Raw genomic sequence first — 27,079 nt, forward strand, 5'->3', positions numbered from 1 at the left:
GCACAATCCTAAAAATGATCTCACTTGTGTAACAGTTTCTGGTATCTTTATTTCTTTAATCTTCTCCACTTTCTTTGCATCTGGTTTCAAACCATCTCTTCCAACTATATGTCCTAAAAATTCTATATTTCGTTCACCAAACTTACATTTCTTCAATTTCACAATCAAGTTGTTTTTCTTTAATTTGTTCAACACTTTATCGATATGTTCCACATGTTCTTCAAAATTTTTTGAATAAATCATTATATCATCTAGATATACTATTACAAATTCTCCAATATATTCTTTTAATATCTCATCCATTATCCTCTGAAATGTTCCTGGTGCATTCTTTAAACCAAATGGCATAACATTATATTCATATAATCCTTGTGAACATATAAATGCTGTCTTTTCTTTATCTTCTTCTACCATTTCTACTTAATGATACCCTGCCGCTAGATCCAAACTCGTAAACCATCTCGCTGTTCTATATTTTTCTAATAATTCGTCTATTCTTGGTAATGGGTATGCATCCGACTTAGTTATATTATTCAATTTCCTATAATCAATGCAAAATCTATAATTTCCTGTTTTCTTTCCTGCTAGTGTTACTGGAGACGCCCATGGACTCCATGACTTTCTAATTTTCCCCATTTTTAATAACTGTTCAACTTCTTTCTTTATAAACTTTCCCTTTTCCTCGGTCTCTTTATACCTCTTCTGTGCTATTGGTTCTTGACCTTCTTTAATTTCTATTTTATGTCTAACAGTGTCTACCTTTCCTAATTTTTCTCCATCGTATTCAAATATCTCTTCATAACTTTTGATTAGCTTTATTATACCATCCTTTCTTTTACCTGTTACTTCTCCCAAATTTATCTTTTTATCGAACTTTTCCCATTTAGTTTCATTTTTATCATTTTCATTTATCATTTTAAAATTTATTTATTATTTTATTTCTTATTATTATTTCAACAATTTTACATTTTGGGACAATTTTAGCCCTTTTTATATAATTTAATCCTCATTTTCACTAGATATTTCACTATCATCAGACGAGCTTTCTTCACTGGAACTTTCACTATCTTCTTGAGACTCATTTTCTTTTACTACTTCCTTTTCTTTTATTGCTTCTTTTACTGTATATAACTTCTTTCCTTCTTCTTGTTCATAATCAGATTCTCCTGATTCACTTTCATAGTCGGATTCTTCTGACTCTTCCACTTGTTTAATATACCACACTGGTATGTCTATTATTTCTTCATCATTTTCTAATTCCAATATCTTTTCTTTATAGTTGATATTTGCATTCCATTTATCCAATAAATCATTTCCTATAATCATTTCTTTTTGCTTTGAATCTATTACATCTAATGTTACTGGTAATACTAATTCTTTATAAACTTTTATTTCTGTATTCACTTTTCCTAATGAAGCAATCTTTCCTCCATCTGCTAATGTACACGTAATATTACTTTTTCCTTTTATTGGTATATTTAACTCTTTTCTTAATTTCTCTGTTATTACACTTATTGCTGCCCCTGAATCTATTACAACTTCGATTTCCTTATCATTTATTATAAACTGTGTTTTCATTGCCGTTGTAACTTCTTTTTCTCCACTTATTTCAGTCTTTTTCACCTCCGAGTGTAGTCACTCTGTTTTATCTCCTTTTCTTATCATTTTCTTTATCATTCTTCCTTGTTGTTCCACAATATTAAGTAGATTTCCATAATCTACTGGATCTTTTGATTTAACTCCTATAATTTTATCTTCTCTTGGTCTACGTTTTCCCCCTGCTTCTTTCCATCTATTTATTCCTTCCATTGTGTCATAATATTCTCCTCTCTTTTTACTCCATTTATATCTTTTTGGGATATTCGTATTGTCTGGTCCTATTGGTCTATTATACATTGGTTGCTCATCCTCCACATATTCTTCCATCGGAACTTCTCTTCTATTTCTATATTTATGTTCTTCTTTCCCTCTTTCCTCAATCTCTTTGTCTAAATTTGGCTTTCCAAAATTTTTCCATCCTTGTTTAGGATTTATTCTATTACTTCTCCTTCTTTCTTGTACTGGGTTATCTTTTTCATACAAATCACGATTGTAGTTATACAATTGTGGATCATCATATTCATTATTTTCATAGTCGTAATCATCATCTGATTCTTCATTTTCGTAGTCATAATCTTCTTCATGGTCTTCTATATCCATTAAATTAACTCTTCTCTCATTTCTTCTGATATTATTTCCTAATGGACATCTAGTCGCAAAATGACCTCTTCTATTACACCTAAAACAAGTTATTTCATCATAATTAATTGGTGCTCCATTATTTCTTCTCTGATTCAATTGGTTTCTATTCCCATTATTATTCAACTCCCTTTCCATATTTCGTACTTGTTTTTCCAATTTGGCAATTCTCATTTTCTCTAATTTTTCCACTAAATCGTCCTCATAATCTTCCTTTAACGGTTTGTTAAACTTATTTTCTTGTTCATTTCTTTTATCACTGTTTTGTCTAATATCTTGAATATTATTATTCTGAATATTATTCTGATTTAACAAACTTTGATTCATCATACTTTGTATCATCATTTGATTTCCTGTCTCTATAATTTTAGCTCTTTCAACAGCTGCATCCAACGTCGCTGGTGCTGTTTCCATTACTCTTGATATCATAACTGGATTCAGTCCCTGAATAAAATAGTTAATTTTATACATTTCTCCTAAATCATTAACTCCTGGTGCTATTTTTCTTATTAACTTTCTGAATCTGCTTGCATATGCTCCTACTTTCTCATTCATTTCTTGTTTAATCGTTTGTAACTCTCTAATCCATTGATTCTTTCTAACATCGCTTGCATAATGTTCCTTCAGTATTTTAGTAAAATCATTATTCCCATGGTTATGACCATTGTCCTCCCATCTTTGTATATCTCCTTGTTTGTTTTCATACCAATCAGCTGCTTCTCCTCGCATACATGCTGCTGCTTTTCTTATTTTATCTATTTGATTAGCTCCTTCTTGATAACCATTTGCGCTCCAAACAACCTCAAAATCTCTAATCCACTCATATGGATCTTGATCTCCTCCATAATATAATGGTAAATCTCCTACTTTCGCTGCTCTATTCACTGGTCCTGTCAAATTTCCAACTCTTGTTTCAACTTGATTAATTCTTCCAAATATTGTATCTGCTGGTGGAACTAAAGCATTCCAATCATTTCCTATATCATGTCCTAATATTATATTTCCAAACGTTCTCAAATCTTCTCTGATGTGATTTCTTTCTGCCATATTCAATAATATATTCTCTTGAGATAAATCCTGTAAATTATAATCAGATAGTTCACTTTCTGTATCAGAATTTTCAATATCAGAATCCTTAATATTTAACGAATTATTCGAATCTGAATTTTGACTTAAGCCAAAATCTTCCGTATTTATAATATTTTCCTCATTGTTTTCAATTCTATTTTCATCAAAGTCTTCAGAATTTTCTTCCCAAATCTCATATTCTTCTGGATCTAATATCTCTCCAATCTTTTCCGAATCATCTGAATTATCATTTTCTTCTTCACTTTCTTCAATCTCGAATTTCCTTAAGTACTCATCCAATATTCTCTTTATTTCCCTTTCTGATTCATTTTTATATTCTTGAAATTTTCTTATAAAGTCTGCACTTAATATATCAACATCTCTATATCCCATACTTATTAATCTTAATAATTCTCCATCAGAAACTTCAATTTTTAAAACTTTAATTAAGTTTCTTAGCTGTTCTAATCTTTTCTCTATTTCCGTTTCATCATCCGATTTATTCTCGTCTTCTAAATTTTCTGGTCCTTTTTCATAACAACTTTTACATATCTTTTCTATAAATTCTTTATTGTATTCTACCGCTTCTATTGCTTCTTTCTTTAATATTATTTTATTGCACATTGGGCATTCTATCGTATACATATAATGCCATATTCTTAACTCTTCTTCTATTCTTTCGTCATCTAATTCTTCAATAGTTTTGTAAAAACTCATAAATTCTTTAGTCTTCATTATTTCATATTCCACTCTGAAATTTATTATTCGCCTTATCTCTTCAGTATCAATTTCATAACCATTTTCTAACCAATAATTTCTGTATATTCTTTCTATATGTTCATCTCCTTCATTCGAACTTGATTCTCCTAAATCATCTGAATTTTCCAGTTCTCCTACATCACTTTGTTCTTCAACAAAACCTTTTGCTTCTACAATTTTCTTTATTATCTTATCTGTTATGTCGTCATCTATCCATGGTTTCGGGTATTTATTTCCATCCCACCATTGATATGTTATACTTTTCTGAAACTTTCTGACTTTCTCTCTATTCTCTTCTTCTACTATATTTTCTTCTAAATGCAATATTTCCTTGAAATATCTCATTGTGCTATATCCTTTGTTTTTAATGGTTATTGGTTCTGTTTTTTCTAACCATTCCTCAAATTTTGCAAATCTCATATCTAATTCATCATCTTCTATAATATATCTATATGTTAACAATTCCCTATTTCCTAATAAATTCTCTTCTGTTTGTTCATCTAATATAAGTTCATTATCTTCATTCAGTATGTAATGTTCACATATTACTTTTATTACTGATATAATTCCTATTTTTCTGTAGTCCGGTTTATTTCTATACCTTATTGATCTTACGACTACATCCAACAGTTTTTCTCCTTCTTTTCTCATTCTCTCAAATTCTTTATTTCTTTTCTTTTACTAGATGGATAATTTTCTTCCCCATCCTTTCTTGTTAGTATTATGTATTCCATTAATTTCATATACGTATTTCTGTTATAACTCATTGCTTCTAATATTACTTTTTGAAAAATTTTCCAAAATCTTTTAAACCAATCTTCTATCTTTATTTCATCAATACCATAACATTTCAGGCATGAAGGATCTACTTGATATTCCTTCCTCGATTCATTATGTTTTTCTATTTCATGTTTATTTTTGATCTCTTCTAATTCATCGTATATTTCAGACATCTTGATTTATTTTATTTACCTATTTACTTGCAAAATGATTTCATTTCATATTTCCCGTCTATTTATATTTTTATTCATATAGTATTTATTCGTTTATCATTTCAATCTTTATTTCTTTTATATTTTCATGTTTACAACTTTCTACTACATTTCTTTATTATATTTTATATTACATGGTATTCTATTACTTATAACTTGATATTCTTCTAACTTCATTAATTCTTAATTAGTTTAACGTCTTTCCGGACAACTATTTGTCCCTAAATTCTTATTATTTACATTTTTCCTGTATTTCCATCTTAACCGCTTGATTTCTTCACGCTTATTATTCTTCTTATGATATTCTTTTATTCCACCTGTTATCTTCTAACGTCTTTTTGTATATTTATTTCATCCTTTAATATTCATCTTATTCTTCAATTCCTATATTCTGTCTGTTCATAAATTTTCTGATTATTCCTGTATGCGGCTATTTTACATTCTCCCATTCGCAATATATTCATATTTTTGTGTTCACATCTTTCTTCATATTCATTAAGGTATTCCATTCCTTTTCGAAAGTATTCTTTACATAACGTTTCTATTTTATTTCTTAAACTTTCTTCGCTTTCTTCCCTAACTTCGAAATAATTAATTTCTTGTAACGTTACATTCTCTATTTTCTCGCAATATTTACATTTTACTTCACCGTCTATTCTAATAAAACCTTTTCCATTTATATTTTCAAATACCGTTGTTTCCATTTCTCGTATTTTATTCAAAATTTCTCATTTATTATTATTTTATTTTGTCATTATTCATTTCCTCCTATTTTTATAATAATTGATTACTCAGTTCCTACCATCACTTGAATATTTATCAATTATTCTAAATTTTAAATTCAACCATTTGATCTCATTTTTATCCCAATCTGCAATACACATTCCTTCATCTTCAAACCATTGTAGCGCATTTCCTAACAAATGTGTCTTTGCAACCCTAAATATTCTTTTATCATCCTTAATTCCTATTTTCGACAAATATTTCTCAACTTGATTCGTCCATTCTTTCGAATTTTCTCCTTTTATACCATAAAATATTGGTATTTCCATTTTAATCTTTCGTATTACTTCTTAAAATATATATACTTCATATTCTTTTCACGGTACAAATTTTGCCCTTTTTTATAACTTTATTTTAAACATTTCAAGGTTCTCAGACTTTAATCTCTATATTTTGACCTTTCATTCCTCTATTTCTTGTCCTCTTATAAGATCTTCCGCTATTTCTGTTATTTCTTTCTTAGTACAACTATCTACTGATGTAATATCACAATTACTTTCGAATACTCTTTTCTTTCCTATCTTATTAACTAATAAACAAACTTTTTCTGCTTTTTCCATCATTCTTTTTAATCCTTTTCTTGTTCTTACTACATCTGTTTCCAACATTTCCTTATATATCTTTTCTCGTTCCTCTTTATCTGTTCTCCTTTTTCTATTTTTCCCTTTTCGCTTATTAATTTCTTGTTCTAATCTTTCTTCAAACCTTTTTCCTAAATAATAATGTATTTCCAATAACATCTGATTATTCCTTCTCATTTTATGACATAATTGTAATAACGATAGTCCTCCATTCTCCTTTTCTAACATTTCTTCGTCAATATCTTCCTTCTTATGTTTTAATCTAATCATTAAAACTTGGTAATTTTCTGATCTAACTATTTCTTCATTTTCTTCACTATCATCAGTTCCATTTTTCTCACTACTATTATCTTCTTCCTTTTCTCTAACCTTATCATTCTTGTCATCTATTTCCATTAATTCTGATCTTTCTTCATCAGCTATTCCATCATTATTTATTTCATCTATTACTATATTATCATTATCATTCTCATCATTTTCTACATTAAATTCTGACTCATCATTAACATTCCTATTTCCTGAACTATTATCACTTTCTTCTATCATATCTTCATCAAGTTCAATTTTTTCTTCGTTAAATATTCTTTCAGTAACTATCTCGCATGTGACAATCCAATTCTTTAGTCTCATGTCATTTTCATCATAAAATTCCACTTCAATACAATCATTTAGTTTTTCTTCAACTTTTCTCAATTCTCCTTTCGATATTTTAACTTTTAATTTCATGATTTATTATTTCTTATTTATTTATTATTTTATTAGTCAGTCGTCCCTGCCCAGGGGCAACTATATATATACTCTTAATTTGATATTTTCCTATTATTCTATTGGTTATTCATTCTTATTGTTCCATCAACCGTTCTCAGTATTTCATTAAATTCTTTATTTCTTTTATAATTCTTTATTTCTCAACTTCAATCTCCTTTTCTCTAATTATTTCTTTCGCTCTTTAATTCCTTTCTACTTTCTTTCTTAACTTTTCTCTTACTGTGCCCTATACCATTCACATGATCTGTATCACTCACGTGACTTGTATAACATTCCAATTCTTTTACTGTGCCTTGTACTACTCACATGATCTGTATTACTCACGTGACTTGCCGCAGTATAATCTCATTTTATTCACTCACATTTGTAATTGAACTGAAGATCATAAGCCCAATTGTTCAAACACTTACCATTATACCAACAACATATAGTTGTTACATTTAAACCTTGGATTCATATTTAATTTTTATAACTCCGTTCTTACAACATCAAATATTCAACAATACTATTTCTTTTTATTTCATACTTGATACAATTCTTTTATTATACTTCTCATAATCATTAACATCATTCTTTCTTTTATTATAGTTGGATAGCCACGGATTTTTAAGCGATCAACTTACTAAAATTTCTGTTGACAAACGCCCCTGGTGACACAACTATTTTTTTTTTTTTTTTTTTTTTTTTATTCTCTTACTTGACCAGCAAGTTTCTTCAAAAATAAATTAATATGAGGGTTTAACACCGCTTTACCCACAACGTACAATAATAATAATGGGGGTTTCTTACAGTTTAACCTGCAACTTACAATCTAGAGGGTTTATTACAGCTTAACCCACAACTTACAATCTTATAGTGTTTTAAAGGTTCCCACATAACCACTAGTGTTTTTCTTGTAAGGTTCCCACGCAACCTCTTGGGTTTATAGTTCACCCGCAACTTTTGCATTATTTCTTTTATTAGATTTACTTTCTTACCGTGAAATCTCAACACGGTCTTATTTTCTTTTATAGTCAATTATCGTGACTAACTTCACTCCAATAATTCTTATAGAATTATCTCCTTTTATTTCCAATAACCTATACTAGGCTTATCTCTACCTTCATATCGAAGTATGATAGTTTCTAGGTTTGTCATTAACAACTTTTTATTTCTTATTTATCAGGCTTATACATCGTCTAGTGTATTTCTTTCATTTCATGTTAGTCCTTTTTCATACTAACATACACTTCTTGTTAGTCCTTTTTCATACTAACATATACTTCTTTCAACTTCTTATAATAAACTTCATAATTTCCTGATAAATCTCCTAATCACAAGCAATACACGCTTTGATTATCCTTCATTACTTGTACTTCTTTTATTTCTCATTGTACACTTAATAATTTTTTTTTTTATACTCAAGTCCAGATCCTCTAGGAATACCACACAGGTACCTAACTATATGAAGATAGTCAGAATGATCATATTTCATTTCTTTTAATCTTTATTGATCATTTCCTTTCTCGGAAGCATGCACCAAATTGTCACCCACGTCTGCCACCCGTGGATAAACACCTCTTTCTCATTTAACTTATTTCTCGTTACTTTGCTTGGTTTAGATTTTGTTTTTCTTTTAACTTCTCGCTTTCTTTCTCATATATCCGTAGTATTTATTCTCAATACTACTGCTCATTCATAATATTCCCAAAATATTATGCTGCCTGTAATATTTATTCTTTCAAATATTACCATCTTATTTCTTATAAACTGCGAGAGTTCTCCTAACTTCTTATATTTCATACAATAAAACGAGAATAACTCCTCTTACTTTACTTTTCGGGACTTAATAATAATATTAATTAATTCTCAAGCGTACAATGAGCATATTCAAGATAACTTTTAATAATTAATATTTATTTTATTAAATTTGAGTCAAAACTGACTGCGGAATTCCTAACGAATCCCACCTATATTTATACATTTTTAAGAAAACTATTTCTACCACTTCTAACTTTTCTACTAATAAAAATTTAAGAACAATAAGAAAATAAAGATATATTATCATATGACTATCTTGTGACTAAACTAAACTAAACTATAAATATTATTTTATCGGTTAATTATTTATCCTTCGGCTAATTATTTATCCATCGGTTAATTATTTATCCTTGTTCTATTCGGTCTTTTATTCATCTGCTCACGTGATTATCCTGATTTCTCGGGTTACAACGCATATTTGCAAAATCTCAATGACCATAAGTCTTTAAATTTTTCTTCCACTTGTTTGCCGTTGAATCTAACTACTACTTTATAGTATAAATTTTTAACATTAAATTTGAGGGTTTTAATTGGTCAAAAACTTTTCAAATATACTTCTAACATCTGCTTATCCACATCTAGTGGAACATCCCAGATTTTAATTTCATAATCGTTAAGATTATCATGTTACTAATTGTTGATTACTTCCAATTTAGCAAATCTTACATCATTATCATCTGCAATTTTCTTGGCACAAACTTCAGCTGCTTGTGCTTCCATTTCATATGTTGCTCAAATCACTTTAATACCCTTAATGGAAGTCGGTGCCAATGAAATTAGCCTAAGCATATCCGAAATTTTCCTATATATAAAATTTTTCTTAGCAATAATATTATCGCCTGGAAGATTATCTTGCAGAATGAAAATACTAAAATGTTTAGTCTTCTTAATAATAGTCCAACTGTCATCTTTCTTCGCTTCTTTAGAAGTTGTATTCTGACCAGGGTGACTTGCGTTAGTTTGAGCATACATAGAGGCCTCCAGCCCTACGTTAATATTACATCAGGAAATTTTATAGTGCGAAAAATTGCGTAAGTTTACGATTTTGTAAGTTTACGAAAATTTATGGCATAATATTTCGAAAAATTTCAAAATATTACGTAAGTTTACAATTTCGTAAGATTTATGTGATATTACGGTTAAAATATTACGTAAGTTTTCAATATCGTAAGATTTACGCAATATTACGGTCAAAATATTCTGCAAATTTACGAAACTGTAAACCTGCGTAATATTACGGTTGAAATATTTCGAAAATTTACGAAACTGTAAACCTGCGTAATATTACGGTTGAAATATTTCGAAAATTTACGAAACTGTAAACCTGCGTAATATTACGGTTAAAATATTTCAAAAATTTACGAAACTGTAAACCTGCGTAATATTACGGTTAAAATATTTCGAAAATTTACGAAACTGTAAACCTGCGTAATATTACGGTTGAAATATTTCGAAAATTTACGAAACTGTAAACCTGCGTAATATTACGGTTAAAATATTTTGAAAATTTACGAAACTGTAAACCTGCGTAATATTACGGTCAAAATATTCTGCAAATTTACGAAACTGTAAACCTGCGTAATATTACGGTTGAAATATTTCGAAAATTTACGAAACCGTAAACCTGCGTAATATTACGGTTGAAATATTTCGAAAATTTACGAGATTGTAAACTGCATATGCAGTAGAACGTATACAAGGGGCATGTGATACTATTGAATAATCAAAAATAATATAAACACCTTTTCTTTTATATAAACACCTTTTTTTTTAAGTTTGGGAAAGCAAATTTATTTTTATTTACGAATTTTTTATTATTTACAATTTTTATGTTAAAAATTAAAGTAAATTCTAATTTTTATTATAACTTAATAAAAAAAATACACATTTGATACTTGTTCGCTACTATTTTATAAAATAAGTACCCAGGCTGTACGGCGTGGACGTCAGTATCAGTCACAGCCCAAAAAAACGTGAGTCTCCAGCCGATATTTGGTACGGACTGGGCCTAGCTACTCACTTAATAAATAATAAAAAAATAAAAATAATTATCTTTTTCTACGATACGTAGGTAAGTTTCTCCTTGCTCTACGATCGTCACGCGTGACTAAAATTGATCAAATTGATCAAATTTAAAACATGAACGTAAATATTAATTATAAATTTTATTATAGTATAATTACCCGGCCTCTTCCAAAATCTCGTTCTAAATTCGCAATAATATCTTGCGCCGGTACGCGTCCACAGCCACCGCCCAGGATTACCATTACGATAAAGGACATAGTTCTAAATATCAAAATCAGTTTGAATATTCGGTAAATACATTTAATTTATATGAATGTAATGTTATTTATTTACTTACATGGTAATCCCTGACGAGGTTCCTCCACTTTTGGCTGCACTGTTGCCCGGAAACCCTCGTTCGAAATATTCTATTTATTCTGATTCAATTAAATGGATTTGTTAATTTGAATTTAAATTCTTTCTTAAAGAAATTATAGATATTAGTCATATGAACCTATTGGCAACAGAGTCCCAAAAATCTTGGCGGCTTCTACCATTAATATTATGGTAGGCACGGTTTCTGTCGCGGCGTATGTCGACAAGTTCGTCCATCATAGCCCAGTTCCAATGGACGTTATAGGAACGACGACGTGTTTGGCGAGGCATTATTAGATTTGATTTGATTTTTATAATTTGATTTTGGGATGAGTAAAAATTTGAAAGAAAGTCGTAAAATGTCACTTTAAATAAAATTTGAACAATACCTCTTTGGTTTGATTTTATTTCTCGTTTCAATTAAAATTTAATTTATTAGACTTTTCATCATTAAACATATTAATTAAATCTCATGCGGATATGGATTATCTAAATATAAATATCATGATTCTAAATATAAATATAAATCACTTAATTTATTTTAATTTTTTTTAAAAAAAAAATCTTAGTTTGATTTCAATTAAAAATAATTAAAAATCATGTACATGATTTCAATTAAAAATAATTAAAAATCATGTACATGTTTTGGTTATTTAAATATAAATATCAATATATTATATTTAAAAATAAACCAATTTATTATTAGCACATTCTATTGAATTTTAAAAAAATCAATTTTTTTTTTAAAAAAAAAATCATCAATATATCATATTTAAAAATAAAACAATTATATTCTGATTAAATATTTTGCGTACATTTCTTAAAAAAAATCATAAAAAAAAATCTTGTACGTCGTACATGCAATTACTAAATATCATCCCCTTGTGATAAATAAAAAATTACGCAACACAAATTCAACACAAACTCAACACAAATTTAACAAATTTAACGAAATTTGGCCAAAATTAATAATTTTTTACCAGAATTATCAACACAAATTGAACACAAATTGAACACAAATTTCAGTCACGATTTATTTATGTCACACCCGTGTTGTTAATAATTAAATAAATAAATCTGCATTTTATTTATGATATGGGAAACGTGACCATAAATTCTTTAAGGATATAATTTTATTAAAATAAATCAAAACTCCTATATCAAGTGACTAAAAAATATATTTATTTACGAAATATTCATTTTGTTTATCAAATCGGGGTACTATGTGAACGACACCATGTATAGACTCTATAGCTACAAAGTTATATAATTCTATCAATTTTAAGTGAGGACATCCATATAAATATGGGTTCTTTTTAGATTTAAAATCGTACCATTGAATTAATGCGAGATTTAGCGGTGGGTCTGTTAATACTTCTGCTAACAATAAGGCCTATAAATAATAAATATTTATTAATACTTTATAATAAATTATTACATAAATTGGAAAAATACCTGTCCATAACAAAGTCCTTTGTCTGATATATAATCATTTGATTCTTCAGAATCCATTGAAATAGCTATGTCGCTAAACCATACTTTATTATGATACCTGTTTGTGGCACGCATTATGGCACCATTTTCCAGTGTTACCGATCCGTATATGTTTATTCGGGTTTCCCAATAATTGTGAACCCATCAAGTAAATCTAGATATGAATCCAGACAACTTATAAATCTAGCAAAACCGGTCTGCATTTTATTGTCTACGGAATCTTTTTTTTTCATTAAAAAATGTATTTGCATCTTGTAAAGAGAAATCAAAGAGTCTTGCAGAAAATTTACAAGTGCGAGGTGTTTTTGCCGGATTCACTGAATGTTGAGACATTCTAATAGATATTGCTTGACGTTTTATCTATTAATTTAATTTCCATCTTAAGTTATATAATAAATATATACAATAAATAAATTTCCAAATACTTACAGTTCGTAAAAGCTGAGGTTCGACATCTTTTTTATTGCTAATTCGGTAGGGTATTTTAACGAAATATTTGTGGAGACTTTCGTAAGTTTCTGTGGTATAGCCATTTATTGCGCCATAAGATCGTATTGAGTCAATAATGTGATAAACCCATGAATGCAATTTAGGCAACTTCAAATTGGAAGGAGAAACAAATTTAAAAGCCTTGACAAACATCCGCGCCCATCTATGTATTGCATCCTAAAATTTAAATGTTAATTTAATTTATTTAATTTAAATTTTCGATTTTACTAAAATTTTAATACATACATTAAATTTCTCCAAGTCACTTTCACTAAATTCTTCATATCTACTTAAAATATACATTTCATTCCAATATTCGTACAATTTCACAAGATCATCATTATTTACAAAATTATCTACTTCGTTATTATTTTCATCATATAAATTATCAATAACAAATATCATGACTTTCATCAAACTTCGATATTCATTAGCAGTTAATCTTGCAATTGACTGCAGTCCATTGGAAAAAATTTTAATGGCGGGAAAACGTGGAATTGCTGCTAGACGGCGATCTACTTCTTCAACTAATTTATTACCATTAACATGTTGCAATTTTAAGATATCGCACGTGAAGATAATTTGATAACGAAATAAACCCAAATCTAAATGATGCATTCTGTCAGGAACAGTAGCCAAGTAGATATTTATATTCCTTGATAATATAAATATTTATAATTAATATATATATATGTTATTATAATTATTTCTACTTTTGCATACTTACGGCAAATCCCAAAAAAAATTAGGTACAGATTCTATGCAAACAGATTTTTGTGTATCATTTTCAAAATATTTACGCATTTCATCATGAGTTCTTAGTATTACATCATTAACCGATAAGTTTATATTTGCAAGATTGTCCCTTTTAATTAAACAGGAGTGACATGGAAGGCTTGAATTGGAGGATTTATAAACTAAACAAAAACTTGCGGCTTCTGGCCAATCTGCAATAATAGTTGAAACTCTAGGATAAAACCAGGTATTTTCATTATTTATAAAAAGGTCTATACCATCTTTTAATAAAATAATTGGTTCTAGTAAATGACGTAAAGATTTATGAAAGGTATCACGAACCAGATCTTTATTTGCAGCTTCTAAAATTGGTAAATATCCCAAAAGTTGCTTTGCATCCTGTTTATTACGACGCCATATTGGAATATTGCCTAATGAAATATATATTGGATGCAATTGACTTTTTCCTAATGTATCTGTAGTTGTTGCATCTGAATATAAAATAATTGATAATAATTTGGAACCAGTAGGTAAGGATTCTTGCGTAGTTTTCCACCATTTTCCAGTGTTTTGTTCACTGTAAATACTTTCTCTATTATACTATAAAATAATATAAATAAATTAAAATAAATATTATTTAAATTATTGAATTAACTAATATTTACTATTTACCTCATAGTTTTCGTAAGATAGGGCAAAATTTTGTGTTATGTCAGGAACAGTTAATATATTTTTGATGCACTGTATTAAGTTTTGATAATAAAGAAAATAATCTTTATCCTTATGTTTTGTTATAAGAACTTTACTAAATTCTAAATTAGAAAACTTCATATTATTCATAAATGCTCGTCCCTGTTCAATATTTTTTGGTAATGGTGATTCTGTAAGATTTGAATGTTTATTAAAAAAACGTATTATTTCATTACCACCTTTATTGTTTATTTTATATTTCGTTACTAATAACATTAGATCTTTATAAGCATCATTAGGAAATTCTGTGCAAGTTTTAGTATTGAGATTTTTGGGTTCTTCAAAAATTTCAGGCTCTTCAGATGAATCTAATATATTTTCAAAGTTACTATCTTCAAGGCTCATCTCTGATATTGCACTTCCAATACTGTCAAATGACATATTTTGTACATTATTATCATCATCCACCTAAAATTATAAACCAAAATGAGTTAGTATAATTTGAGCTTTTTCTTTAAAAAGAATAATCTGGAATAACATAATTACCTCAACTTTATCATTTTCATATTCACTACTTAGATTACTTCTTGTATCCATTTCACTGCTATATTTTTCACTATCATTATTATCATCATCATCTTCTACTTCTACTTCTACATTTTTTAAGCATTTTTGGGCGTGTTGAGTATATGCAAAGCGTTGACTGAATATTCGCATACAAAGGGGGCATTTGAAACTCATGTTACTAAATTAACGCGTCAAATTTGATGAAAAGTATCAATTCACTATTTAATTTATATGAGATTATGTGTGCTAATAAAATTATATTGCAAATTCATTGTAAAAATTTAATGAATTAATTGAATGGATTACAATTGATTGAGTTATTTGAATAGACACGACTACGCAAATTTACGCATTAATGAATGGAACTGGCTGTAAGAATCTGGTGGCTAATATCGCGGAATCATTCGCAATTTTACGCATTATAGCAAAATTTAAAATATGCGAAACACTCAGCAATTTTGCTGTCGGGAACTTGCCGAGTTCGTGGGTTGGCAAATCTAAAAATAAATGTAACAAGTCTATGATGTACCATATAAATATTGTTTATTATTTTATTTACTATTTCAATTTGCCGGCAATCTGCCAAGTGAATCTGACAGCAAAAGTGCTGAGTGTTTCACATATTTTGAATTTGCTGTAACGGGCTGTAAGAATTCGGATGGCCGGCTAATCATCTGATAATCAGCCGCAAATTTATTGGCTTAACACGGCAAATCACTTTTACAATAATGGACGGATGATCAGCCACAAATTTATGCGATAATCAGGTTATAAGCGCTATCAATCTGATCAGCCAAATGAGTTCACTGGCTGCAACTTTTTTTTTTCCATGCATAAAAGCCCCAACATGTGTAACATGTTATTTTTTTATAAATTGGATTTGATTAATATTTCGATTGTACTATGTATGTGCTTTTACGAGAGTTTTTTTTAAAGTTCTCTTATGAAAGTGTTACAATATTTTTTCGTAATATCACGATGCAAAATTTTTGCATTAGTACATTCATTTTTCGTAATATTTCGCATTAGTTCATCCATTTTTCGCAATATTTCGCAAGTTTTTTTTCTTTTTTAGTATAGAATGGCGGAAATTACCTTATGACAGCTTGCCTCCTTTTTCTGAATTTCTGATTCATGTATTTCCCCCTTTTTCCTCATCCTTTTCGAATTTTCTAGTTCACCTTTTTCTCATATATTTCCTCTTTTTTCTCATATATTTCCTCCTTTTTCTCATATTTTCGTTTCAAATTTATTATCATAATGGCTACAAAGCGTGGCGAGAAACGAAGAATTGACGATAATGAAAGATTTTCAAAACGTAGTACTGAGGGTAGCGAAGCTGAGAAGCGAGTGAGAATATCCGATGATAGTGTTGATGGTATATATGACATAATATGTATCATATTCTTTATAAAAGAAATTATATAATATATAGTTAAATTATATTTTATTGTTAAAGTTAATAAAAAAACAATAGAAAAACTATTAAGAACCAATTCGCAGATAATTTCTAAGCTTGAAGTTCTTATCACCGGACAAAAAAATCTCGAAACCCCTCTCGAGCATAGAAAAAAAGCTCAACGATAATAACAAAAATAATAATAATACAATAGATCTGGAGTATGTAAAGGTAATAAAGATGAATATTATTTAATGTAAACCTGAAATGCTAACCTCGTTTGATTAGGAGCTCGTTAAGAAGGTGTCGAAAATTTTATTTGAAAATTTTGTTTATCCTTCGCAAGGACGAGCATAAACTCGCTACCGAAAAATATTTAAAAGACGAAAATCCGGAATTTATGCGCCAGTTCAAAAAAAATCAATGGATTATTTTTTTCGAAAAAAAATTGCCCCGACTGTAAGTTAAAGCAATTATGAATTTTATTAAATTTCATACTAACATTTTTTTTTAATAGTTAGTACAACAACATAGAAGCATACGAGGGACGTTCACGTCTAGAGTTAAAGACGTTATGTATTCTGTTTTCGAAGCGACTGGGCATAAATTACCGTCTATTAACACTCAGGCTAGTCCGTCAAAGATTCAGGAATGGAAGAGTAAGGCGGAGGTGAAAAGATGTTACAACAACCTATTTAAAAAGGTTAAAGATGGGCAACCTACGACATATATGTCGCTGATAATTGATAAGTTGCGAAAAGAAAATAAAAATCCCTCAAAAACACAAATAGCGTATGCGATTAGCATATGTGAAACGTACTTAAATCCTAATAATCAAAACATTCAAATGAGCAAAAGTATAATGAAGTCGAAGATAATCAACAACTTAGTAAGTTTTTAATTTACAATTTGCAAAATGTGAATTATTTGAATTACAGTTTATTTATTTATTTATTGATTTTTAGCAAAAGTTGGAAAATAGGGATAAATTTACACATTCGGACGATGATTCTCATGATGGTAATGATGTAGACGATGGTGGTGATAGAGCAGCTGACGATAGAGCAGGTGCGGCTGATAATGGTGTGACTAACGATGGTAGGCCTAACGATGGTGCGGCTAACGATGATGCGGCCAACGATGGTGCGGCCAACGATGGTGCGGCCAATGATGGCATAGCTGACGATGATATACTTTCTATTGACTCTTATAACACGGAGGAGGAAGGTCGGTATGTAAATAGTTTATTAGAGAATTATGGGTTGCATAAAAAATAAATATTATTTTTTATATATATCACACGTAATAGCATTTTTTTTACCATAATTAATATAGTTTTAATAAATAAAATGGTTATTAATTCTTAACAACACGGGTGTGACATAAATAAATCGTGGCTGAAATTTGTGTTCAATTTGTGTTCAATTTGTGTTGATAATTCTGGTAAAAATTTGTTAATTTTGGCCAAATTTCGTTAAATTTGTTAAATTTGTGTTGAATTTGTGTTGATAATTTTTAATTTATCACGAGGGGATAATATTTAGTAATTGTGCATATACAATTTCTGTGATTTTTTAAAATGCGGATTTCCGTAATTTTACGATATCGTATTTTCTGGCCAATCAAAATTAGGCTGATCCTTGCATGTGATTTAATCATTTAATCATTTAATCATGCACGCGTTTTTGTCTTATTTATTTTTGTTTCTTATTTCTTTATTCTTTTGTTCAATATTTTTAATTTTTTTGTCTCTTCTTTCTATTTATATTTCTTTAATTATATACAATATATTTACATATATTTCATAATTTATTGCTTTGCAGGTATAGAAATATTTGTTTATTAATACTAATTATTTTCATTTTTTTTTACCTCTTTGTTATTTTGTATCGTAATACTAACAATAATATCCATGTTTCCTTTATTCCTTTTTACTTGTACTTTAATACTAACGATACTAACAATACTAACAACATGTTTATTTTTTCCTTTCTCTTTATTTCTTTATTCTTTTGTTCAATTACTTTGCAGGTATAGAAATATTTATTTATTAATACTAATTATTTTAATATTAACGCGTTTTTTTTTTACCTCTTTGTTACTTTATGTCGTAATACTAACAATACTATCTACGTTTCCTTTATTTCTTTTTACTTGTACTTTAATACTAACGATAATATCCATGTTTCTTTTACTCCTTTTACTGTTTCTTTAACTCTTTTTACCTTAATACTAACAATAATAACAATATTTCTTTTATCTTTATATCTAATACTAACGTTACTATAGCTGTTTCTCTTCTTTTTACGTCTAATAATATTGTTACTCTACTCTTTCTTTTTTTACTTTTATGTATTCTGTATATATTAATAAATACTTGTAATTTTTTATGATTATATCTAATAAAACATACATTATATAAACTTATAGTACAGAAAATGAAGTATTATTTATCGAAATATTTTGAAATATTACGAAATATTAAGTTGTGTAAAATCACAGAATATTACGAATCGTCAAATTATGGAATATTACGCATCATAGAATTTCGAAATATTTTAAAAAGTTGCGAAGTATTACGCAGTAAAATTACGGAATATTACGAATCGTAAAATTACGAAGCCTTGCATACAGTAATATTTCGAAATATTTTAAAAAGTTACAAAATATTACGCTTACGCAAACTTGCGGCGGGTCTGAAAACTTACGAAATATTATGTAAAATTACGAAATATTGCGAACCGCAAAATTACGGAATATTACAAATCGTAAAATTACGAAGCTTTGCATATCGTAATATTTCGAAATATTTTAAAAAGTTACAAAATATTACGCTTACGCAAACTTGCGGCGGGTCTGGAAGCTTATGAAATATTATGATGTGTAAACTTGCGCAACTTTTCGCACTATATAATTTCCTGATGTACTATTCGTCTGTATAGGTTGCTGAGCTATCGAAAAGCTCATCGAAGCAGCTGAAGTGCTACTTTCTAAAGGTTGGGTAAATTCTACCCCTTCCATATTACTCTTCCCAAATTCTATAATAAAAAAACAATATTTTCTATGACTTAAACGATAATAAACGTAAAATTTTTCTTTAAACTACTAGTGTGAAATTTGTGACTGAACGATCAGTGAAAAGAGTTTTTACTTAAAGATTCCTTGCCTATATTTCTTCACTATTTCCACTACTTCATTTTTGCCAACTCTCAGTTCTGTATTAATTTCTTTATTGAATTTCTTTTATTTACAATACTTCCTCTTCTTTATATATCAGTCAAATCTCCTAACACAGGTTAAAATGTGAAAAATCAGGCATCAATTAGTCACCAATCGGTTACCAATCAGATACCTGATTGGTGACCGATTGGTGACTGATTTTTCACTTTTTGACCTGTGTAATTGTGTGATTGAATTTTTTTCTTTAGAAATTATGTTGTTGAAACTTTTTTCTATTGTGAAATAATCCAAGTTCCTTTCAGCTCTTCGTTATTTAAACCTTTTTCAATCAGATTTCCTAACATCTCTTCATGTTTATAATACGCATAAAAAAACCTTTTACCTTCAATATATATCATTTAAATCCATCAACTCCTTTTCCAATAAATTCTTTTATTCATCCTTTAGGCCACATATTTGTACCTTTTACGGATATCAAATAATTTCATAGATTCTGAAAATCATCAGAAAAATATAATATTGCTTCACATCACTTCTATAGTTCCATCTGATTTTTCTTCGAATAAATTTCTGCCTTTACCAATTTTGTGCCAAAATTTAACTGAAATTTTTTTATCAGCCCTAAGCTTTTTAAACCGGATATAATCTTCTCATTCTTCCATCTAGCCGAAAAATCAAAATAAAAAAAATGTTCATCTGATAAAGATTTTCATTAACTTCTTCAATATGATAAATATGATGTCATTCTTTTTAATCGTACTTTTCTTTTTTTGCAAGCTCATATTGTTCGTATGCTGCGCCAAACAAAGCAAATCCAAATTTTGTCTTCCTATCATTGTAATGCCTTTATTATAAAGATTATAACTTATAAGCAACTTTTTAGAAACTTCTACTGATTCATCGTTTAACCTTGATATCTTAGTAATATTTCTTTTGAAAAATTTTTTTGGAAGTGTTAGTTTTTTTTGTTTGGATACATAATCAGTAACTGTGACTACAGTCATATGACTTGTTAAATGATTAACTGATAATCTATTTTTTTAAAAAAAAAGGTTTTAAAAAAAATAATTTTTTTTTTAGTTTAATTTCCAGGTCAGAACTCGCTTAGAGCTGATAATAAGATATTTTTTTATTTTTTCCTTTATTTTAGAAATGAAATTAATTAGGAACGTTTTTTCAGATAGAGATTTCTAGGCTAAAGGTAATGAAGTATGTAGTCATTGTGATGTGAATGGTGTTAGAAATTCCACTAATACTATTTCTTTATCTTTTTTAGGTTTTTAGGCAATTTTTAAACAGCTCTTAGACAAACGGCATGTAATGGAGTATATATGTTATGCCTCAGATTGATTCTTGCCTCAGATTAAAACTACCAATAGGATGTGACGAATTATGTATATACACTGATACACATGATGATCTACATAGTAAAATTACCATATATGTAATACACGTGATTTGGTGTTGATCTCACGCAACATGAGTTTTAATCTGAGGCAAGAATCAATCTGAAGCACAACATATATATATATATAGTTGAGTGTGGTATTGCTAATGGTGTTATAAAAAATAATAACTAATGCCACTATTTTTTATTTTTAGGATTCTTGATAGTTCTTAGATAATCCTTCGTGGTAGATCTTTTGGTTGGGTATTAATGGCGTTATTAAACTATATAATAATGCCTTTTTTATTTTTTTTTAGGTTTTAAGTCAGACGATTATTTGCAATAAGTTTCTTTGGGTGATTATATGGTGGTGTTAATAGCAATATTAACACCTTTTACTTCTTTCTTTTTTTGATTTTTAGATGATTCTTTGATAACTGTTTATGGTAAGTCTTTCGGGTGGGTGTTAGTACAGTAGTACTATTAAACTATAATAACACCTTTTTTTTGTTTTTAGGTTTTAAAATAGTTTCTGAATGTCTCCTTGCGGTATGTTTCTTTGAGTAGTTATGTGGTGATATTAATGGCATATTAAATCCATTTGTTTTTTTTTCAGTAAGTTTCTGAATGGTTTTTATGGATAAAAAACACAGATTTCTGTACTGGTAATAAGTTTCTTTTGGTTGGTATATAAATGTTAATAACGTTAGGATGCAGTACTAACATAATTTCTTCTATTTTTTAGGTTCTTGGACAATGCTTTGAATGATTTTTGGATAAAACATTATGGTAGGTTCTTTTGTTAATGCAATAATAATGGTATTATTAAACAAAGCTAACATTTTTTTTTTATTTTTTTATGTTTCTTGGATTAAAACGTGTAATGTAGATCAGACATGATAGTAATGTCAAGATCAACTAAGACGTGACATTTGATATTAGAATTTAAAAGTTGCTTGTTGAAATCGAACCAACTGGAACAATGTTCCAAACTATTAACAACATAATGTAAATAGATAGAATAGGATAAATTAATGAATAATTTAAATATAATAATAAAATAAATATATTATATGTTAAATAAATAAATAAATAATAGTACATATAAATGAATAAATAATAAAAAGAAATCAGGTTTCGACATAGCAAATATACACCTGATATCATAAATAGTTCGGTAAGGATTAAGAGAAATATCAGATTGCTGAAATTCTCCCGATATTCATATAACACTTACCGTTATGTTCTGACTTGAAAGTCATATGACAAATCATTTGACCTGTAATTAGTACCTGATATATATTAGAAATATATCGGTGACATATTGGGTAATATACACTACTTGGAAAAAAGTAGGCGGACGTCATATTTTATTAATTACTCCAAGATGTACATAATAATTTGGGCTGAAATTTTATCACGTGATAGTTTATGGTATAAATAAACAATGACGTAATTGTTATTTCATTTATAGACAACCATCAAATGTGATCGACAAATTAGGATTTTGTACTACTTCGCACCATGTATGATTTAACGGAAGCTGAACGCAACCAGATTATTGGTCTATTTAAAGGTGGCGCCACCAGACAAAAAATTATTAAAATGCTTGGCTTTTCTAGAACAGCAGTTTACCGAACTATTCAAATCTTTTGTGAAGGAAAAAGTCTTGAAACTCAGCCACGAAGTGGTCGTCCTAAACTTTTAAATTGCCAACACCAAAAAACATTAAAAAAAATTGTCAAAACAAATAATCGTCAATCAGCTGAACAAATAAAAAATAATTTTCAAGAGAAAACTGGACTACAAGTTACTACCAAGACTATAAGGAAAAATTTGCATGAACTTAATATTTTTTCACGTATTCCAGCATTCAAACCTCTTCTTAATGATAAACAAAGAGAAAATCGTTTAAACTGGTGTATTGAAAGGAAAGACTGGTCTGTTAGAAAATGGAAGTCAGTTATTTGGAGCGATGAAAGCCGCTTTACTATATTTAAAAATGATGGTCCAGGTCGTGTTTGGAGAACCCCCGGAACAAGGTTTAATGTTAAAAACATGGTTCCTTCAATAAAACATGGTGGTGGAGGTATAATGATGTGGGGTTGTTTCTCCAGGAAAGGGGTTAGGGCCGCTAATAAAAATTAATGGTAAAATGAACCATCGTGACTATATACAAATACTCGAATCACATTTACTTCCATTTATTAATAATAATTATAATGGACGAGGTTATTTATTCCAAGATGATAACGCCCCTGTCCACACCGCTAAAAATGTTAAAAAATGGATAGAAACAAAAAAGGTTAAAATTTTAGAAAATTGGCCGAGTCAGTCACCTGACTTAAATCCTATCGAGCACCTATGGTCAGAGCTGGAAAGGCGCATTAGAAAACGTCCCAATCCTGCAAAAAATGTGAGAGAATTGGAGTGTGCTTTACATGAAGAATGGAATCAAATTCCTAATAATACATTAATTAATTTAATTGAAAGTATGCCACGCAGGGTTGAGGCGTGTATTAAGAATAATGGATGGCCAACTAAATATTAGTTTTGTATATGGTTTAACTAATAAAATTTAAAATTTTGACCCCACTTATTATGTACGTTTTTGAGTAATTAATAAATATGGTGTCCGCCTACTTTTTTCCAAGTAGTGTATATCTGATTATATAGGCGCCCGAAATATACCAGTATATATCGGTGACATATTGAGTACCCAATGTTATACCTGATATATGTAAATGTCTGATATATATCTGATTAGTCACTGATATATAGGTACCTGATATATACCCGATAGCATAGATTTTGACTAGTGCAAGTACCATTAACGCTATCAAAAAAGAATAAAATTCAATTTTTCCTATTTAACTACGTACTATGGATAACAAATCTACTTTACAAAGACCTCCAGGAACTTTTTAGTGTCGTGCAGTCCAGCTGATGGGAAACTTTTTAGTGTCGTACAATCCCTGAAGAGACACTTACCTCATTGCGAACGATCCCAAATGGAGGACATCCACCTCATTGCGAATAATCCTTTGACCTAAAATCTATCTAGATAAGTCGATCCAATGATAGTCCAATATATATGTGACCACCATGATCGGCATACTACAAAAATTGTGGTACCCAACCTATCACTCCTTATCACTTGAGTGATCATCGATTTTGAAAATTAGTAACACCAAGCCACCATGATGATCAAATTTTCTAGTATCCCCCCACCTCCAAAGAAAATAAGGTTACACTGAAAAAAGTGATCAAGAAAACCAAAAAGCAAAAAATAAAGACATAAACCTCAGGAAAACTCGAAGTGCAATGAGAAAAACTTGAGTAAAAAATACCAAACATATACCTCAACTCTGTCTCCTTATTTTAGAAGACAAACTCTCCTGTTAACAACATAACATCAACTAGCAAGAAATACATTAGTCAAGAGCTCCTTCTAAGAAATAATAGTCTGGCTTACGAACCACTTGGCCAGTTAGACTTTAAAGGCGTAGGAACCAAGATGCACTACTTTTTAACTTTTCAGAAAGCTCAGGGGAACGTTCATATAGAACTGCCATCTTACGTTATTGTTAGTAATTCCAAGACTCATGATAACAGTTCTAACTTAATATAAGTCGTAAGGAGTTCAAGTGAAACTAAAGACCTCGGTAATAACTTCATATAACATCAAAAAGTCCTTTTACTATCACTCAAGGCAAAAAATCCTCATATTTTTCATCCATGTCTTCTTGGAAAAAAATGGGCAGAGCCCAACAGGAAAGAAAGTACGATGATCCTCTAAGTTACACTTTTAGTAAATTGACCCATTTTTTGTAAATATTTCAGCATCCAGTGGTCCGATTTTAATGAACTTTTTTTTAAATTGTAGAGCTAAATGAGGGCTACAAAATAAAAAAATGTTCTTTAAAATTAAATCACTAGATGCTGAGATACTTATAAAATACGATTTTTTGAGTTTTAGCAAAAAGTAGTGTTTTTGGGCAAAAGTCAGTTATGACTTATTTTAGAGATGTCCGGGGTTCTATTCACATAATATCTTATTAAATCTTTCTATCAATCTATTAGTTTTTGGATGATAAGGTGTTGAAAAATTATATTTAACTTTAAATTTTTCTATTAATGATTTTACTAATTTATTATTAAAATGACTTCCTCTATCACTCAATATTTTCTTCAGACATTCATGTCTATATATTATATCTTCATAAATAAATTTTGCAATTTCCTTAGAATTAGCTGTTTCTAATGCTTTGGCTTCTAGCCATTTAGTAAAATAATTCATTGCTGTAACTATGTATTTATTATTCTTTTTGTTACAGTTACTTGTAGTCAAACTCCTCTAGCCATAAGAAATCTAACACAATTAACATACTTTAAACAACTATTCATCTATTTACTATATATTTCAGACACTAAGTCAATTTATTCCAATTACCTCATACCTAAGTTCAGATTCTCAGGAATACCACATAGGTAAAATACCACACAGGTAACATACCATATAGGTAACATACCACATAGGTAAAAATACCATACAGGTAACATATCACACAGGTAAAAATACCATATAGGTAACATATCACACAGGTACTCAACTATATGAGGATAGTTGGAATGATGACACAAAATCAATCATTTTCTTTCTTAGAGCATTCACCAAACTGTTATCGATGTCTGCCACCCATTGATAAACAAGGTATTTGCTTTTATAGATATTCTCAATGAAACGTTAATTTATTCTTGCTTGGTTTAGATTTTTATATTTATGTACTTAACTTTAAAACTGCAATAGTTCTCGTTACATAAGTTTATCTTTATTTTAACTCCTCATTTATAAATTATAAACATTAATTAAAACTTAGGTAAACCTTAAGTATATTTAAAATAACTTTTAATAATTAATATTTTATTAAGTCTGAAGACTGAGTTGTTCAAAACTGAGTAAAACTAAGTCTAAAACTCAGCCTTTAAATATAAATTTACATTTTATTAAAAGTACCCTAAAATTATAAAAGTACCCTAAAAATAATCTATAATCTAATATTCTGTAATCTAATATTCTGCTCAAGAATAGTCTTATAAACTATTATAAAGAAAATATTCCAAACGAATCTATCTTTTATGATTAATAATTACTCCTCCTAATTATTCCTATTAATAAACTTGATAAACTAATTATTATATCAGAATTGATTGACTCCTTAATTAATAATTTACCTGATCTTCATTAATCATTCAATAAATATTACATCATGTAGATCATTCTATTTCTCAAATGTTTATCCTTTCAGCTAATTATTTATCTAATCACGTGGCTTTCTATTATGTGATCTTTTGTTTGGTATATTATTCCTTCATATTACGTGATCATTCTTATATCTATAGTTATAACGTAATCTCTATAAGTTTACTTAGAGTGACAAAGTATTGTTATCAACTTATTTGATAAAAATTCTTCTTACGCTAAATCTATTTTTGGAAATTATTGGTGAAGATAGTAAGTAAAGTCAAAATCATCATTCAAAACCTTCTTTCGAATTCTGCAGAAGAGTGAAATTGCACTCACATTATAAGTTCAAAAGCTTTTATCTATGGGCTCTGTTTTTACTGCTTGATAAATATGCCTTATATCTTATTTACATTTTTATTATCTAATATATAATCATTTTATTATTTTAATGCAAAGTTATATTATCAACTCATGTGACATCTGTTTGTTCTGCATATTTTGCAAAAGTTATGCTATTGATAT

General features: G+C 28.8%; 5 protein-coding genes across 5 annotated transcripts; 1 reads left to right on the forward strand and 4 right to left on the reverse strand.

The window, feature by feature from the left end:
• Positions 1-999: 999 nt before the first annotated feature.
• On the reverse strand, positions 1,000-1,326 carry OCT59_019725 (uncharacterized protein; the record flags this gene model as incomplete). Its single annotated transcript, XM_066143746.1, has 1 exon — positions 1,000-1,326. One exon carries the CDS (start codon positions 1,324-1,326, stop codon positions 1,000-1,002), a length of 327 nt encoding a protein of 108 aa, XP_066005468.1.
• A 4,108-nt stretch (positions 1,327-5,434) lies between these two features.
• On the reverse strand, positions 5,435-5,761 carry OCT59_019726 (uncharacterized protein; the record flags this gene model as incomplete). Its single annotated transcript, XM_066143747.1, has 1 exon — positions 5,435-5,761. The coding sequence occupies one exon, from the start codon at positions 5,759-5,761 to the stop codon at positions 5,435-5,437; it is 327 nt and encodes a 108-aa protein (XP_066005469.1).
• A 480-nt stretch (positions 5,762-6,241) lies between these two features.
• On the reverse strand, positions 6,242-7,147 carry OCT59_019727 (uncharacterized protein; the record flags this gene model as incomplete). The annotated part of the gene is made up of 1 exon (XM_066143748.1): positions 6,242-7,147. The coding sequence occupies one exon, from the start codon at positions 7,145-7,147 to the stop codon at positions 6,242-6,244; it is 906 nt and encodes a 301-aa protein (XP_066005470.1).
• Positions 7,148-12,536: 5,389 nt separating this feature from the next.
• Positions 12,537-12,937, reverse strand: OCT59_019728 (uncharacterized protein; the record flags this gene model as incomplete). The annotated part of the gene is made up of 2 exons (XM_066143749.1): positions 12,537-12,761; positions 12,824-12,937. The coding sequence occupies 2 exons, from the start codon at positions 12,935-12,937 to the stop codon at positions 12,537-12,539; spliced, it is 339 nt and encodes a 112-aa protein (XP_066005471.1).
• Positions 12,938-16,603: 3,666 nt separating this feature from the next.
• OCT59_019729 (uncharacterized protein) lies at positions 16,604-18,019 on the forward strand (the record flags this gene model as incomplete). The annotated part of the gene is made up of 3 exons (XM_066143750.1): positions 16,604-16,721; positions 17,264-17,631; positions 17,708-18,019. 3 exons carry the CDS (start codon positions 16,604-16,606, stop codon positions 18,017-18,019), a joined length of 798 nt encoding a protein of 265 aa, XP_066005472.1.
• Positions 18,020-27,079: the final 9,060 nt, after the last annotated feature.

Source organism: Rhizophagus irregularis, chromosome 29, assembly GCF_026210795.1.
Source record: "Rhizophagus irregularis chromosome 29, complete sequence".
Lineage (NCBI taxonomy): Eukaryota > Fungi > Glomeromycota > Glomeromycetes > Glomerales > Glomeraceae > Rhizophagus > Rhizophagus irregularis.